This window comes from Pyxicephalus adspersus, chromosome 6 (genome assembly GCF_032062135.1).
Source record: "Pyxicephalus adspersus chromosome 6, UCB_Pads_2.0, whole genome shotgun sequence".
Classification (NCBI taxonomy): domain Eukaryota; kingdom Metazoa; phylum Chordata; class Amphibia; order Anura; family Pyxicephalidae; genus Pyxicephalus; species Pyxicephalus adspersus.
In genome coordinates, this window is record NC_092863.1 from 55,728,992 (window position 1) to 55,745,013 (window position 16,022).

The window sequence follows — 16,022 nt, forward strand, 5'->3', positions numbered from 1 at the left end:
TTTTGGACAAATTTTACGGAACATCTTAGATATATTGTTTTGCTTTTTGTTGAGTGCTATTATGAATTGGCTTTGTCCAGTAATTTTGTGTGTAAAGATTTCCAGCATTAGAGGAAACGAGAGGGTTAAGCAACTTTTTGGGGGAGTGATCCCCAAAACAGTGGTGACCTACAAACTTTACCTAAGTGCTCATAGGCAAAGTCTCTGGCTGGAGCTTAAAACTGCTTTTTAATGAAAGGACTAAGAAAATAAAGTTACTTAAAGGTTTTATGTTTTGATGGGTTTTTTTTTTTTACAATTTATGTATGGCAGTCTGGATTTTCTATATTCCAGCTCTATTAACCTTGCCTGTATCACTGCAAGAATACATATATAGGAATCTATTTTAATGTTTTCTTTAATTTTTCATCACCATGCAATCAGAATATTTGTAAATGATTTGTCTTAATAACATTAACAGAGATGTCAGCAAGAAAAATCGTAAGAAACCATATATTCATTACTGTATTGTTTTCCCTGCAATTACTGGAGGTTTTGAAACCTAAAGACATTTGTAACCTTTTGATTTCTGACGTCCTACTACATTACCGGGAGACAAATCCTTTATTCTTGGAGGCTTCATTTCAACTGACCAGGGAGGATAATTTATTCCTGGAAACAATTTAAAGTATCTGTGTCTACAAATAGCCACATGATGGAATGAGAGCTTCAATGCCTAGTATGTAACTCCACACAGTGTTTTATGTTACATGTGCCCATCCTTTTCTTTTCCTGTCATCATCACATATATATTCTTAATAGGAGAAGGAAACACGTTTATTCAATACACAAACTACATGTTTTGAGCCAACAAGTTTGTTGCCTAAACAAGTGTGTGCCTAAAAATTAAATGGATGTTTAAAGGCAAAAGGAAAATTTGACTTGATAAATGTGTACATGTGTCCGTTTTAATTTTGAAATAAAAATAAAGCGCCAAGACGAACTTGTTCCCAGAATTAAGACATTTGACATGGGGGTGCTCTAATTAGACAGGATTTAATCTAGCAGCTAGACTCTGCACACAATAATTTATTAGAGATCTTCAATAATGGAGAAGACAGACTATCATGGGTGAACCAGGGTGATCCAGCAAACCTGCAATGTATTTCTTAAAAATCATTTGTTGACAAATGATTTAAATCCTGGACCAAATCTATTCCAGGTATGCTGGATGAGCCAGGCTCTCCCATGATGTGGCTAACTTTTCTGTACCAATGCAAGGGCCCAATATGAAGTTCTGTATGACTTTCCTAGTGGGCAAAATAGAGGTCCATTAGTGTTTTTCAACTTTTGGAAGATATCTGTGTAATGTCTGCATGTTGACTATCTCTGAGAATACAAAATTAATATTCTGATTATATATAATATGAATTAATATTGCATCTCATTGAATGAGGTTCTCATATCCCTCTTCAGTGATTACACTGAAATATGGGCAAACCTAAATCCTACCTAATATCTTCCTCTATCTTTCCTGAGCAAGTCTCCCAAACAGTTTTTCACTAACATTTGTGATCAGTTTTCCTTTGCCACTGCTGAAAAGCACAATAAATCACAAACCTCAGTGCCTATGTTTCATGTCTGTGCTCATGCAGGCACATCATTACCAGATAAAACCCTGTAGTACCAAGCCTAACTGCGCTGCTTTGTTACTGCACTGAGTACTGTGTGAAATGAATACCATAACAGCAGAATAGTAATAACTATAAGCAAGGACTAGAGCTTTTCATGCTCACAGCCCTGCTGTAACAGTACATACGCATTCCTGTACGGACTGCATTTGCATGCAGACCACCTTGGAAATGCCCACATATGAAGCTGAGAAAGAATGACAGAACAGAAAGCAAATAGCTAAAAGCTGAGGACCAGCACAGATGGGGAGGAATGGGCTAGATTATCCTTTTAGTTCATCAGACAGGAAATAATCTGGGTTTAAGTTACCTGCTGCAGCTTCTAATGCTTTTTGTGTGAAGTTACGGTTTACAACCGGATTAAATCTGTCAGCACAGGAGAGGACTATCTACAAGTCTACATCTACAAAAGTAAGGTAAGGCTGAAGTTCAACTTTAATGTTAAAATACCCTATATCTCTGCATGTGGAGTTAGTAGACAGCAGACCTGGTTTACTGTCAGAGGTGTACATATACTGTCTATAACAAGGTGCCAACCTTTTAGCAATGCTATAATTCTTACTGACAAAATGCAAAATAGACTTAGGTTTGCATACAATAATTACATGCTTTAATGAAATATACTGCCACTCAACAGTTAAATGTTGTGGTAGCATATTTTTTCCCATTTCAGGCTTTATTTTAGCCCGATACTACATTTTATTTCTTAGGATGACAGCATTCACTTACTGTACGAAGGGGCAGCTTTTCTATCTTAGGACAAGACTCATCAATAACACAGGGGATGTTCAGTAGCCTACAGAGGTAACTTGGGCAGGGCTGATAATATGCTTTGACTTGAGCACTTTAAATGTTATATTTTCAACAAACCAAAAGGGAAACAAAAAAGTAAACTTTGCAAATAAAAATTCAAAGCAAAGATTTGTGGACCACAAAACAACTACATTAATCATTAATGTAAGACCACCAGTGAATGTCCAATTTTATTACTGAACACTTACCTCATCTCCTCTTAACATTTCAGAGCCATCAGAATCTCGGACCAGACTGGATTTCTGTGCTATTTCTCTCTCTAAAGTGTTAATCTCTTCTTTAGCATCCTGTAATTCTTCAGCTTTGGTCTCTTTCTTGCGTGAAATGATGGCTGCCTGTGAATAAGGTCAGAATTTGTGTATACATAAACATATTTGTGTTATACACACAGACACACTTCTGGTTCCAAGAATGCTGTAATTTTGTAGTCAAAGTAAATAAAAAAATTCCCTATGACTGTAGGGAAGACAAATCGGCCAGCCTAAAGGTAGCAGGACTATAAGTACACTGTAAATGAAAAGCTACCATTTTTTATACACATTGTTGTGCCACACCATTATCCAGCATCATATAAAGAAAGCGTTATTATTTTCATGAAAGATTTAGATTACACGTATCTGATTAAAAAAAAAAAAAAATCTATCAACAACACACATTTATAGAGATTTATTTGAATACATACTTGCTGTCGAAATAGAGACAGTTTGTCATCTGTTGGGTCATTTCTCATTCTCTTTTCAGTCAGCTGATTAATTTCTGCATTGACTTCTTGAATCTAATAACAAAAAAAACGACTGTGATATATTTCATGATTTTAAAATGAATAATGACACCACTGTGTCAATTGGCAATACCTAAAAAGAGACTGAAGTCAATTCTGTTTTATATTAAACTACTGTAATTGATTCACAAACCAAAGGCTAAAATGCCAACCTGCAGCTTTTTTGACATTTATTGTGTGGGCCTTGCAGACAGTAGCCCGTTTTTCTTAGATGCTTAATAATTTTAGACTTGCTCATAGTATTTAAATGGTTTGACTATTTCTTTCACACAAGCATCCTACTTTCTGTAGTAACCATATTCTTTTTTTGTTTTTATTTGTTTTTGTTATTCTTTTTTTCCCTGATATTTTATAATGGACTGTAGTTTCTCACAACCTCTTGAAGCATACCTGTAGTCTTTGAACATTTTGTATTGTAGATCTGCAGCCTCTGGCAGCTTTTTGTATCATCATATTTATGGAATATAATGTGCAGCTCTTTGGTGATGTTGTCAAAAAGTATGGCTATTTTTTTTGTACTTCTATTTTCAATAGTAGTTGATATAAAAAGAAATAAATAAGCACATTTTATTGTAAAGTATGCCTTCACTGCATTCCAGCTGTGAATGTTTTCCCCATAGCAGTTTTTTGTTGCTTAACAGGTCCACTTTACTATCCTACTATCAAAACTTTGCCCACAGTATAATAATGGACTTTAGGGTGGGATATATTTGGCCATACCTTAGCCTCAAGCTCTATAAGATCAGATTGGTCCATCACTTGTTCGCTGACAACTCTTTGCATGAAGCTCAAAGTTTGCCTTTTGTTCTCCAGTTCTTTAGGAAGCTTTTCAGAAACCATATATGTATTGAATTTTATTTCTTCTTCAAGTCTTTTCATTAAACCTGCATGTGAGAAAGTAAAAACATAAATTACAAATATGTACTTTTTTCTGTTGAGAGGAAAACCTCTTTTGGACCTCTCTCTATAGTACATTTCACGCTGTAAATATCAAACCTCCAAATTTACCTAGTGAGTATCTCTCACCATCTATTTATATAACCACGTATATATATATACTCCTAATTAATACACTTTTCTATTTTTTTATCTCAAAAAATCAATCACTATTCTCTCTAACTTCTTCCCGTTTTTAACTTCACCCAAAATGGTACTTTATATGTAGATCACAAGTACTGACCCAAGGAGTACTAGTGTGGAAGTGTCCCATAACAAAATTTAATTAAATAATTAATCAGAAATAATTAATCAAAATTTATAGAGAGGTAGGCTCTTTACGCCCCCAGTTCATCACAAACTACTTGTTTTAAAGCAAAATTTTTACCTTTTTTTCTTTATTTGAATAGCTTCTGGGCAACTAATTCTGAATAACTTTTATTCACATCATAACATACTTTAAGACATTGGACATTGAGTACCTCTACATTTATGCTCTACACAACCCTATTGGATGTAAGTTTTTTTTCTTGTGTATCCTCTATTTAAAACCACACATTCCATCAGGAACATACCTTACTTTATTCATTCTATCTTTAGCAGATTTAATTTGAATAACATCTGGCAAAGCCTGTTTACACAGCTTTTACCTACATCTACTAGCTTTCTCCCATCAACTTAAATGGAATCTCAGAGGTAGCAATGTGAGTAATTGTCTATTAATATGCATTGCCAACTAATATTAACATATGTATTACCATTGTATTATGATGATCATTTATCTGAACTAATTTGACTTATTTCAATAATCTTGATAAACTTTACTTACCCTGAACTTTATTATTTCCTTTTTTAGAAACCATTTCTATACCAGTGGAGTGTATCCCCTTATCTAATGTATGATCTTTTTCTATTGGCTTTTGGTATCTGGAACTAATTGGTTATCTTTATCTGGTATATTTCCCTAATATGCTGCTGTATTACCTTCTATAGTCCCTGTATTTAAAGTATTCATGTTTCTAAGTCCCCTGAGGAAGCCTTCGCTAGGCGAAAGGCGCCGGGAGAAACTTACTATAACATCACCACTCGACCTTTTTAACAAGTGGAACCCTCTATTTAGATGGAATTTTCAAATATATGTTTTTATACTGAATAAGCGAGAATCACCTTTATATTGATTTTAATGTTTTGGTATTGTCAATAAAATTGTAACTTTTTAAACATACTCAACTGGGTGCCTAAAAAAGCCTACTTTTTCCTCTCATCTCTATCTTTAAATTATAAATTACAAATATGTACTTTTTCAGTTGAGATGAAAACTTCTCTTTCTTTGTAAAGTATTTACATTGCACAAATTTTGGTATTGCAGATATTTAAGTGTTTTTGTTCTGAAAAATTACAATTAATCCCTTGCTACCACTTTAGGAAGGTCTCTGCCAAGTATAAAGCTCTACCATTTTACTTCTTCCAACAAGAAAAACTGCAGCCCTGACATCTCTGAATGTGAGCATTTGATAGTCCTGATGGTAAGTAAAGAAGAACCAACTACTACTAGGGATGCAAGAAATTTGACAGCAATCCTTGTGTAGTTTGTGAAGTGTATAATACAGTAGGTACTGTTACCATGGATACAACAGACAGAAATATCTTCAGCATTCTTAAGCAGATTTAGAAAATCAGAACTATAGACCTTTTTATAAAAGTATTTTAGGAACATTAAAACTACACAATATGTAGTCGTCATGTTCCAAAATGAATAAAAAAACCGAATTTTTTTTTCTCAGTCTATTTTGTAAGAGAGACAGGTACATATTAGGCAATAATTTACTGTGTGTTTACGAGAGGTGTTAAAAGACGAGTTTAGGTTTATATAATAATGCCTTTCAGTACAAATGTTGGATCTTTGCACATTCCAAGCATAGGAGCTTTGTGAATCTCTATCTCCAAACATCTCTATCACCAATGACTCCCTTCTTTACTTCACCAGTCAAGTAATTAATTAAAATGGAAAGAGTAATTTTAGAGCCTAACCTATTTACCAGGAATCAGTGATGTGAATTCATTTTAAAAAGTGAGCCTGCAAAAGAAAATATAAGTGTAAAATCTGTAGTAACTCTTACAAGTAAACAAATCATTTTTAATGGTCCCAGTTGTCCAAAACACTAAAGGATGAAGTTTTTTTTCGGTTGCCATGAAAAATGTATACATAACCCTTTTTAAAAAAATAAAAAATAAACTTTTTATTGCATTCTGGAACATACAACAGCTACACAAGACTATCTATCACACTTTATTTTTGCAAGTGCCTTCATTTCCTTTCAGACCTTTCTATTTATGCCTCTCTTTCTCAAAGATGTGTTAGCAAGTCTCCTATGGCCTTCCTTTTTTCCTATTGGCCAGTTGCCTTTTGTGATCACAACTGCTCTTCTGGAGAATGTGGGTCTATTCAATATCATTTATATTATTTATTTGTATTTATATAGTGCTGACATATTATGCAGTCCATTGTCATATCACCTGTATAAATGTTAGTTAATATCCAAAATTCAGCACTTGAGAATACTTATGGCCACCTGACATCAACAGTTTATCAAAGACATAAAATGTAAAGGGTTTGTATTTAGGAAACTGTAATTTTTCACCATATCCCAGGTCTAACATAATGCATATTATTATATAAAATTGGAATATTTGGTAACATCATCTTCACAAAGATGTTTTAAATCCATTTGCCTCTCTCTTGTCCTTCAACATTCAGGGAGGGTTTCAGACATCTTTAAAGGCAAGGGGCTCAGAGATTCCCTGCACACTCTACATTGCATGGAAGATCCTTTGACTTTACAAGGAATATGATCTTGTTTTTGTGACCATCGATATTCCAACTCAGATACAAGATAATTCTGATGCTAATATGATATTCACAATTAACCTGGATATCCAGAGTTTATGTAAACCTGGGACCTGTCCAACAGCTGAGGCTCAAACTGTTTGCACATTTGTATTATTTGTGCTATTTAGGCTTCAGTGAGAATATTAATAGCAACGTTTAAAAGAGTTCAAAAAGCAAATCACTCTAAAGTACAGAGACATCTATGAACCAAATCAAAATGTCACTTTTTATTAGATCAGGGCAGCCAAAGCAATTTTAGGTTGTTTGGTGATTTACCACAGATCAGTACATTTTGAAAACTGACCTCTTAGCTACAAAATGCTCATTTACACTTGCTGCAATGTATGCTAAGGTGCATTGTTCCACAACATATCAGCTCTTTAGGTGAAAATTGTGGTACCATTATTGGGTAAGTGACATTCACACACATTGGGCCTGATACACTGTCACCAGTGAACCTGGGTGATCCAGCAATCCTAGAATGGATCTGGTCCAGAATTCAAAACATTTGCTAACATAGCAAATTACTTTTAAGAAAACCATTCCAGATTTTCTGGATCACTAAGCTTCACTGATGAAAGTGTACCTTATCAAGTCTTGGAGAGCTTTAATAAATCCAACCCATTTGTACAGCAAAGCAAAATGCATTGTAGCCACCATAATGCACATACTGAATGAAAAAATCAGGTAAACAAAAGAAAATGGTTGGAAAAGTGCTACCTAAGTATACAGTTGACCATAAATAAAATATATTTGGTCATAATAAAGAAGTTACAGTACGAGGACACCTTTTCTTTTATATGGGCATGACAAAATTAGTAATAATCTCCTGAAAGCAAAAAAACTATTATACAAGGAATTACTAAACTCCAAGAAAAGTCCAAAAATGTTTGAAAATATCAAAAAATTCTTATAGTATGTATTACAAGTGTGGGATTTACTATTCACAATTTATTTTAGATTGTATAGGCAATTGAAATGTTTCCATGACATAAGTTTGTTTACCATTTGTAGATAACCATGGTTTTCAAAATGTGCAGACGTAAAACATGCTGTAATGACTTTGGCTAGATGCCCTGAGATTTGCTTTCAAGTAATAACTTCCCAACCAAGTGCTTACATGTACATGGGTGTAGAACGGATTGCACCGGAATAGAGAAACTACTGCTGCTTAATTTAGAAATGATAATTTTAAATATTATGGGAATGTTGAGAAGTTTCACATCTAACAAATTAAATTTAGCTTCATACAGGAAATTCTACTTTTTATTTCCCAACCAAGCATTTTTTCCATCCTCTTGTCCTAGCATTAGGCTCTCCCTATACAAGATGTTCCTGTACATTTATTGGTTATGGAAGGCAAGGTTTAAAATTTGCCAGGTGTTACGAATATGGAACCTTACAGATTCTAAAGTTCCAATTTAAAAAATGTGCACGAGGACAAGGCTTTATTGTTTCTTTTGCAATAAGATTTTTTTTTCCTGCCTGATCACTCTCTACATTTGTCAAAATCAAGAGCTGTCCCTAAAGAAAAAACAGGGTGCTTCTCCCTGTCTCACTCTCTTTTAATTTGGAGTAAGTTCCGACACTGTTCGAGGCTTTGTTCTGCTCATGTACCGCTTACTCTGTTATGAAACAATCTTGAGTTTTCCCCTGGCAGGTAGTTTTAAATGGTAGCTTAATAAGGGCTTCTACCGAATCAAAGATATTATTGATGTGCGTGACATTTTTTGTTTTGATTATTTGGTCAGTAAAAGGGAACTCCCGAGACAGGAATACTTCCGTTACAGACAGATTAAATCATTCGTCTGCTCCAAGATCAGACAGGCACCTCGTCCCATGTGTTCTACACTCCATTTGAAAGTTCCTGTAGCTCTATTGCTGATACCAAAGGTCAAATCTCAATAATTTGGGCTGCCCTGGCATCCCCCCGGATAAACTGTCATATATGAGGGCTTGGTCAAATGATCTTGGGCTCTACTGGTCCAATGAAAAATGGAACAAAGTAGCCTTCTCTCTTTCTAAAATTTCTCTCAATTCATCATTAGTAGAGGCTAATTATAAAGTTCTCCTCAGATGGTACTTAGTACCAGACAGACTTTCCAAATGTCAGCCCTCAACCTCCCCACTGTGCTTCAGAGGTTGTGATGCTAGGGGCACCATGGTACATATGTGGTGGTCCTGCCCTACAGTCCAGAACTTTTGGTCAGAAATATTCTGAACAATTTCCAGGGTTTTAAAGAAGGATGTACCAAGTATTCCGGAGAGTGCTTTATTTAGTAAATGTGATGGGGGGTTTCCAAATACTCTTTGAAATTGATACAACATATTCTGTTAGCAGCTTGCATCACTTTGGCTAAATCGTGAAAATTTAATGTGATTTTGCTAGACGCTCTCATTGCGAAAATGGACTGGATTATGGTTAGTGAGCTAACGCACACACTCAATAATACTTTAGGAAAATTTGCTATTTGGGATGCCTGGAAGGAATACAGATCACACTAGATGGGTGTCATTTCCATGTAACAAAGTTTTTTTTTTTTTTTTTAAAGAGTCCTCCACCCCCTTTCCCCTTGTCCATGTCCTGTCCATTCCTTTGGCCTCTTCAGCTTAGCCTTCGGGCATAGCCGGCACACCCCAGCTCCCCCTGCAGTTGCCGAGACTGAAGGGACTTTAAGTTATTCCGACCCAACCAATCAAGATGGCCAAAGAACAGAGACAGGTGTGTACAAACAATGTTTGGTGCTGCTTTACAGGTTGTCATTTCTAAACTTATTTTTTATATGTTAGGCAGATAGAAGCTTAAGTCTTACAAATAACTTGTGACCTGTCCTCCATGATCCCGATCACAGGCCTGCACAAATCCAAGATTCAATTTGGTATAGAAGACAGTGTTATGAGGTGGAAGGTGTAGTAGTAAAGCCAGCATTTGAGAAACAGATAACACTCAGAGCCCAGTCTTTGACAGGTGGAAAGGTCCTGTAAAGCAGTGGCTATGAAGTCAGATACTAGTGCATTCCTAAGCAGTATGGAGGATATACACTTCCTGGCCATTTTATTAGGTACCCTTGTTCAACTGCTTGTTAGCAAAAATAGCTAATTAGCCAATCACATGGCAGCAACTCAATCCTTTAGGCATGACATTGTCAAGACAAACTGCTGAAGTTCAAACCGAGCATCAGAATGGGGACTAAAGGTAATTTAGGTGACGTTAAACTTGTCATGGTTGTTGGTGCCAAGTGGGCTGGTCTGTAGAATTCAGAAACTGCTGATCTGGTGGAATTTTCATCACAAGCATCTCTAAAATATCAGAGGGGCAGTTCTCTGGGTGAAAATGCTGATTGATATTACAGCTGATTTTGCAGATTTTAGATGGCCCTGCTAGACCTGCACCTATAAGTACATGCCTACCATGCCTAATGCAAATTCTAGATCTGATTAAAAAAATTAAAAAAAAACACAGAATACGTTCATGCAACTGTTACTACAAACGGTGTGCTTGAATAGTCAATCAGAGCTCCGATGGAAACAGTTGCTGCTGAGGTAGACATGGGGCCTGACAATCCTTTCTTAAATCCTAAGATGTTTGCTAAAAGGAGGGATGGACTTCCGGTTCCGGCGCCTCGCGAGCCAGCAGCATGTGAAAAACGGCTCCTCTCACCTCCGGGATTTCACGCTATTAAACCGGCACACCCGCTCCCTCCCTGCGTGTAGCGGCTCCCCACCCTGACACTGACCTGGATGGATCGATTCCTGGAGCGCTCCTCCGTATCTGCAAGCCAAGAATCAATGGGTAAGAAAGATAAGATCAAGGCCACCCCCTCCAAGATGGCCACCGCATCCTCTTCAGCACGTGCATCCAGCGCTGTTCCTGCTCAGATACAGCATGCTGATCCCACTGATCTTTCTCAACCTACACAAATAGCTGATGCAGTAGCAGCACTACTTAAGCCTACATTACAGGAGGCCATTGATGCAGCTGTACACAAGGGAATACTTTCCTTGAGAAAAGATTTAAAGGAACAGTCACATAGATTAAATGCTGCAGAGCAAAGGATTACTCTGGTTGAGGATGATGTTACTTCAGCCAGAGCTATCATTTCAGTGCTGGAAAATAAAGCACAAGCATTGCAGGATAAAGTGGAAGACCTGGAAAACAGGTCCAGACGCAATAACCTGCGAATTGTAGGACTGCCGGAAAATGTCAAACCATCACAGTTATTGGAAATTTGCTCTAAGGTGATACCACAGCTATTAGGTCTTCAGCTCACCTGTAAAGTTGAACGAGCTCATAGACTGGGTCCGGTGCGCAAAGAAATGGCCAAGCCGCAACCAGTACTGGTGGCTTACTCTCATTTCTCCGATAGAACCCGCATAATTCAAGCTTTCCGAAATCAACCCAACCTTCAATTGGAAGGTACCTCTTTGCTTATATTTGCTGATTACTCTGCGGAGGTATCCCGCAAAAGGCGCAATTTCCAACAGGCTTGCTCCACATTATACCGACATAAAATTCGCTTTACACTGGCGTACCCAGCGGTTCTTCATTTTTCTGATGACCGGGGCCGCAAGTATTCCTTTACCTCAGCGGAGGAGGCAGAAAATATGATACATACCTTGTTTTCTGATTCACCCTCCACTCCATCGGATACCTCTTTTTCTTCTCCACCACGCTCAATGGGCCGTTCATTGCTTCCGGTGTATTCCCAAAATCACCTAGGCCTGCGGGGCCATCGTCCACTAAGAGGATCCAGGATACTCAATGTCCTGAGCCGCTGCCCAGGGAAAGATAACTTTCCGAATTATGTCCTCTGCCTATCAGTGCCTTTATGTTATGTTTCTTATTGAAACCGTTTCATCTATATTCCCGTTCAAGGAGGTGTGAGCCGACCTCTGGTGATATTGTGTTGTTTTCACCAATGTTACTGACTTGGTTCAACTGTTTTTGTTCCGCGAGGAAAAAAGGGAGGACATCTCTACATTTTGTCTGTCTTCCCCCTTGTGCCGTCCTGTCTGCCCCCCTTTATTTGTTTCTTGTTTTTTTTGGAAACACTTACTGTATTGGGTTACTCAGCCATTATGTATATTATGATGTTATTAAGTGGAACGTTCCTTGTAACCATTGTACTTTGGATGTGCCATTTGCCTTTAATTATAGCAGAAGTGATTGTGCGTCCCGATTCCACCCACTTGTAGTATTTGTACTGTGGCTGCCATTTTGTAAGCCGTGTAATCGAATTGCCTACAATCCTATTGTTCATATTTTATGCGGATAATTTCTTGGAATGTTAAAGGGTTACGCTCCCCTAACAAGCGCATGTCTGTACTTCGTCATTTAAAAAGACTGAAGGCGGACATCGTGCTGTTACAGGAAACACACTTGGGGAAAATGATTTCCACAGGATGAAAAAACTGTGGGTCGGGGAAGCCTATGGTTCCCCCTCTGCAGATAGGAAAGCTGGGGTGATGACTCTGATTCATAGGTCTTTTCAAGGCAAGGTTAAAATGGTGCAAAGTGACTCTGCCGGTCGTATTTTGAAAGTGTGCAATCTCATGATCATGATATATCACTATATATTATATACGCACCTAACTCACCACCACAATCCTTCTTTCAGGAGGTTTCCAGCTGGTTAGCGCAAGACCCCACTCCATGCAAAATCATAGGCGGTGATTTTAATTCGGTTATGGTGCTCTCTGAAGACAGGAGCTCTGGCCCCACTATGAGTAATTTGAGAAATTCACCACATTCAGTTTTGGCAGACTTTGCTAACGCCATGTCATTAAATGACATCTGGCGACAATTCCATCCCTTGGAGCGGCAATATATTTTTAATTCCCAAGCCCATGTCGCTCAAGCTGGATTGGACTATTTGTTCTGCACTGATGATATCCTGTACAGGATAGAATCGCCGGAGATTCATACTATGGTAATCTCTGACCACTCCCCAATTTCTATTGTTGTTAGGGATCAGTACCCTAGGGGAGACTATATACCTTGGCGCTTCCCGTCCTATTTGATTAAAGATTAGGAATTTCAGGGAGTATTGACCTCCACCTGGCTTGAATATGCTCAGCATAATGCTGCTCATAGAGATGAGCCAATTCTATTTTGGGAGGCGGGTAAGGCTTACCTGAGAGGTAGAATTATCTCCTTTTTAACTAAAAGGAAGAGGGAGTCACTATCTCACTTTCTATCGGCACAATCTGAGCTCAGGATAGCGCAACAGGCACTGACTGACAATCCCACCCCGAGCAACAAACAGGCCTGGTATGCAGCTAAATGTAACTTTGATTCTCGACTCCACCAATATGAGCAGCTGAAATGTAAATATAAATCGGTGGAATTTCATAAATTTGGCAACAAATCAGGCAAAATGTTGGCTAATCTGGTATGTGCAGGTTATAACCCAACTTATATTCCAAAGCTCTGCTCCTCCACAGGTGCTATGGTTACCTCACCAAAGGAGGTGAACCATTGTTTGGCCCAATATTATCAAAAACTGTATTCTTCCCCAGAGAATGATACACAGGCTGGGATGGCATTCCTATCAAATATTGAGTTACCTTTATTGCAACAAACTGATATAGATTCACTAAATGCCCCTATTACTACAGAACAGATTTTGAGAACCATAAATAGTTTAAAAAATGGCAAAGCCCCTGGTCCTGATGGGTTCACCTCCTAATTTTACAAATTTTTAGGGGCGTAGGTGGTGGATGATCTACATGCACTATATTCTGCCTTATGGGATAAGGGAGTCTTCTTTCGATTCGGACAAGAAGCTTACATAAAACTTCTCCTGAAAAAGGACAAGAATCCATGTGATCCAGACTCCTACCGCCCTATCTCCCTCATAAATATTGATGCAAAAATTTTGTCTAAAATTCTCGCAGATAGATTGGCTCGAGTGTTGCCGACCCTTATCTCCCCCTCACAAGTGGGCTTTGTCCAGGGCAGGGCTGCGGTAACTAATATTAGAAAAGTATTGGTGGCATTGGAGACGGCTAAAAACCAACCTGATCTAGATCTGGCTATAGTCACAATAGATGCACACAAGGCATTTGATACGGTTAAATATATCATGGCTGTTTACGGTACTTGAACGTGTTGGAATTCGGGGCCCGTTCCTTAAAGTACTTAAGGCTATGTATGCCTCCCCAATAGCCAATATACACACGCCTGGATTTTTATCCCCCCCAATTGCCCTCAAAAGAGGAACGAGACAGGGGTGTCCCCTGTCCCCCCTTTTGTTTAATCTCGCAATGGAACTGCTGGTCAGGCATCTGGACAATACCCCTCTTTTGCACGGCATAGAGGTTCACAATCAGGAATTACGCTCCGCCTTTTTTGCAGATGACATTTTGATTTTTACCTCTAATCCTAGACAAGATAGTCACACTATTCAGCAGATATTTTGCACATATGAAAGTTTCTCTGGACTTAAAATAAATTTTGACAAAAGCGAGATATTATCTTTGGCCAGATCCTCGGAAATGGCAGAAAGATGGAGAGCACATGTGCCATTTAAGGTGGCGGCACACTCTATAGTGTATCTTGGACTGCGTATTGGTCGGTTACCATCATCACTATATACACTGAATTATCCACCCTTGATTGCCAAAATCCAAAAAGAACTGAAAATGTGGGAAAAATTGCCTCTCTCTTTTCTCGGCCGATGCCACCTAGTGAAAATGATGTCTTTCTCTAAACTACTTTATCCTATGCAGACATTGCCCCTGTTACTAACCCACGCGGATGTCAATGCTCTGAGTAAGGCTTTCACAAAATTCCTTTGGACCAACAGACGCCCAAGGATTTCTTTGATGAAATTATATTTACCTAAAACGGCGGGGGGTGTGGGCTTCCCTAATGTTAGACTTTATAATTTGGCCTGTCTGATATGACATGTGGTGGACTGGCTTAAGGGGACATCCTGCTATTCCAATATGACTCTGGAGACAGCTATGTCTTACCCATGGGATCCCTGTGCTCTATTACATTGTAAATTCTCTGAGATTCCAGCCCCTCTGCGCCACAATATATTAATTAGAGACACGGTGGTCGCATGGAAGGTGACTAGACAACGATTCAAACTGCCAGTCCGTTTATCTTCATATCTGCCTATCTGTGGAAGCCCTATGTTTCCACAAGCACACGAACACGCAGCGTTCCAATCGTGGAAAAGTAAAGGTTTAATTTATCTGAAAGATCTCTTCCACGCGGAAGATCTGACTAAATTGTCCTTGGCAGAATTGCAGACCAAATACAATATCCCAAAATGGGCACTTCATCCGTTATATTATAGTCAGGTTATATCTTATCTTAAATCTATAGTATCTCGGTATGAGGATGTTTTTCGACCCAATGGGTTCGACAATCTATTATCATTGACCCCCTCCTAATATATCCAATGTTTATGCATACCTTCTGCCTACTTTTATTAAGCCTCTGTCAGTTTCTAATGTGAGAATGTGGCAAAAAGATTTTCCTGACCCGGACATTGTGGATATTGTTATTGAGGGATACCAAACGGTCCGGCAGAGTATAGTGAATGAGATCTGGAGAGAATCTCAATTTATGCTATTGCATAGGGCCTATAAGGTATTCCGGCCTTCTATCTCTACCCCACAATCCACTCGGTGGCATCTACAATGTCCTAAATGTAATTGTGTTAATGCTTCACTGTCACACCGTTTATGGTCCTGTCCCAATGTTGCCAATTTTTGGAGTTGTATTTCACTGTTAATTTCTAATGTGACGGCTGCTCAATTTCTCAGACACCCTCTTTGTTATTGTTCGGTTCATGGGAGGGCATAGCCGTGGACAATATATCAAGATCTATGCAGAAATGGATAAATGTTTGTTTGTTGGCAGCAAGACGTGCAATTATGCGTCAATGGATACAACCTCTTCCACCCACCCTGGAAC

At 38.2% G+C, this 16,022-nt stretch overlaps 1 protein-coding gene across 1 annotated transcript in view; it reads right to left on the bottom strand.

The window, feature by feature from the left end:
- Nucleotides 1-16,022, bottom strand: part of IFT81 (intraflagellar transport 81) — a 73,454-nt gene that overhangs the window by 31,263 nt on the left and 26,169 nt on the right. Inside the window, exons 9-11 of the mRNA XM_072415891.1 lie at nucleotides 3,985-4,148; nucleotides 3,166-3,258; nucleotides 2,672-2,818 (exon numbers count right to left, since the gene is read on the bottom strand). Of these exons, the coding sequence (XP_072271992.1) occupies nucleotides 2,672-2,818; nucleotides 3,166-3,258; nucleotides 3,985-4,148 (404 nt within the window). The remainder of the gene's footprint in view (nucleotides 1-2,671; nucleotides 2,819-3,165; nucleotides 3,259-3,984; nucleotides 4,149-16,022) is intronic.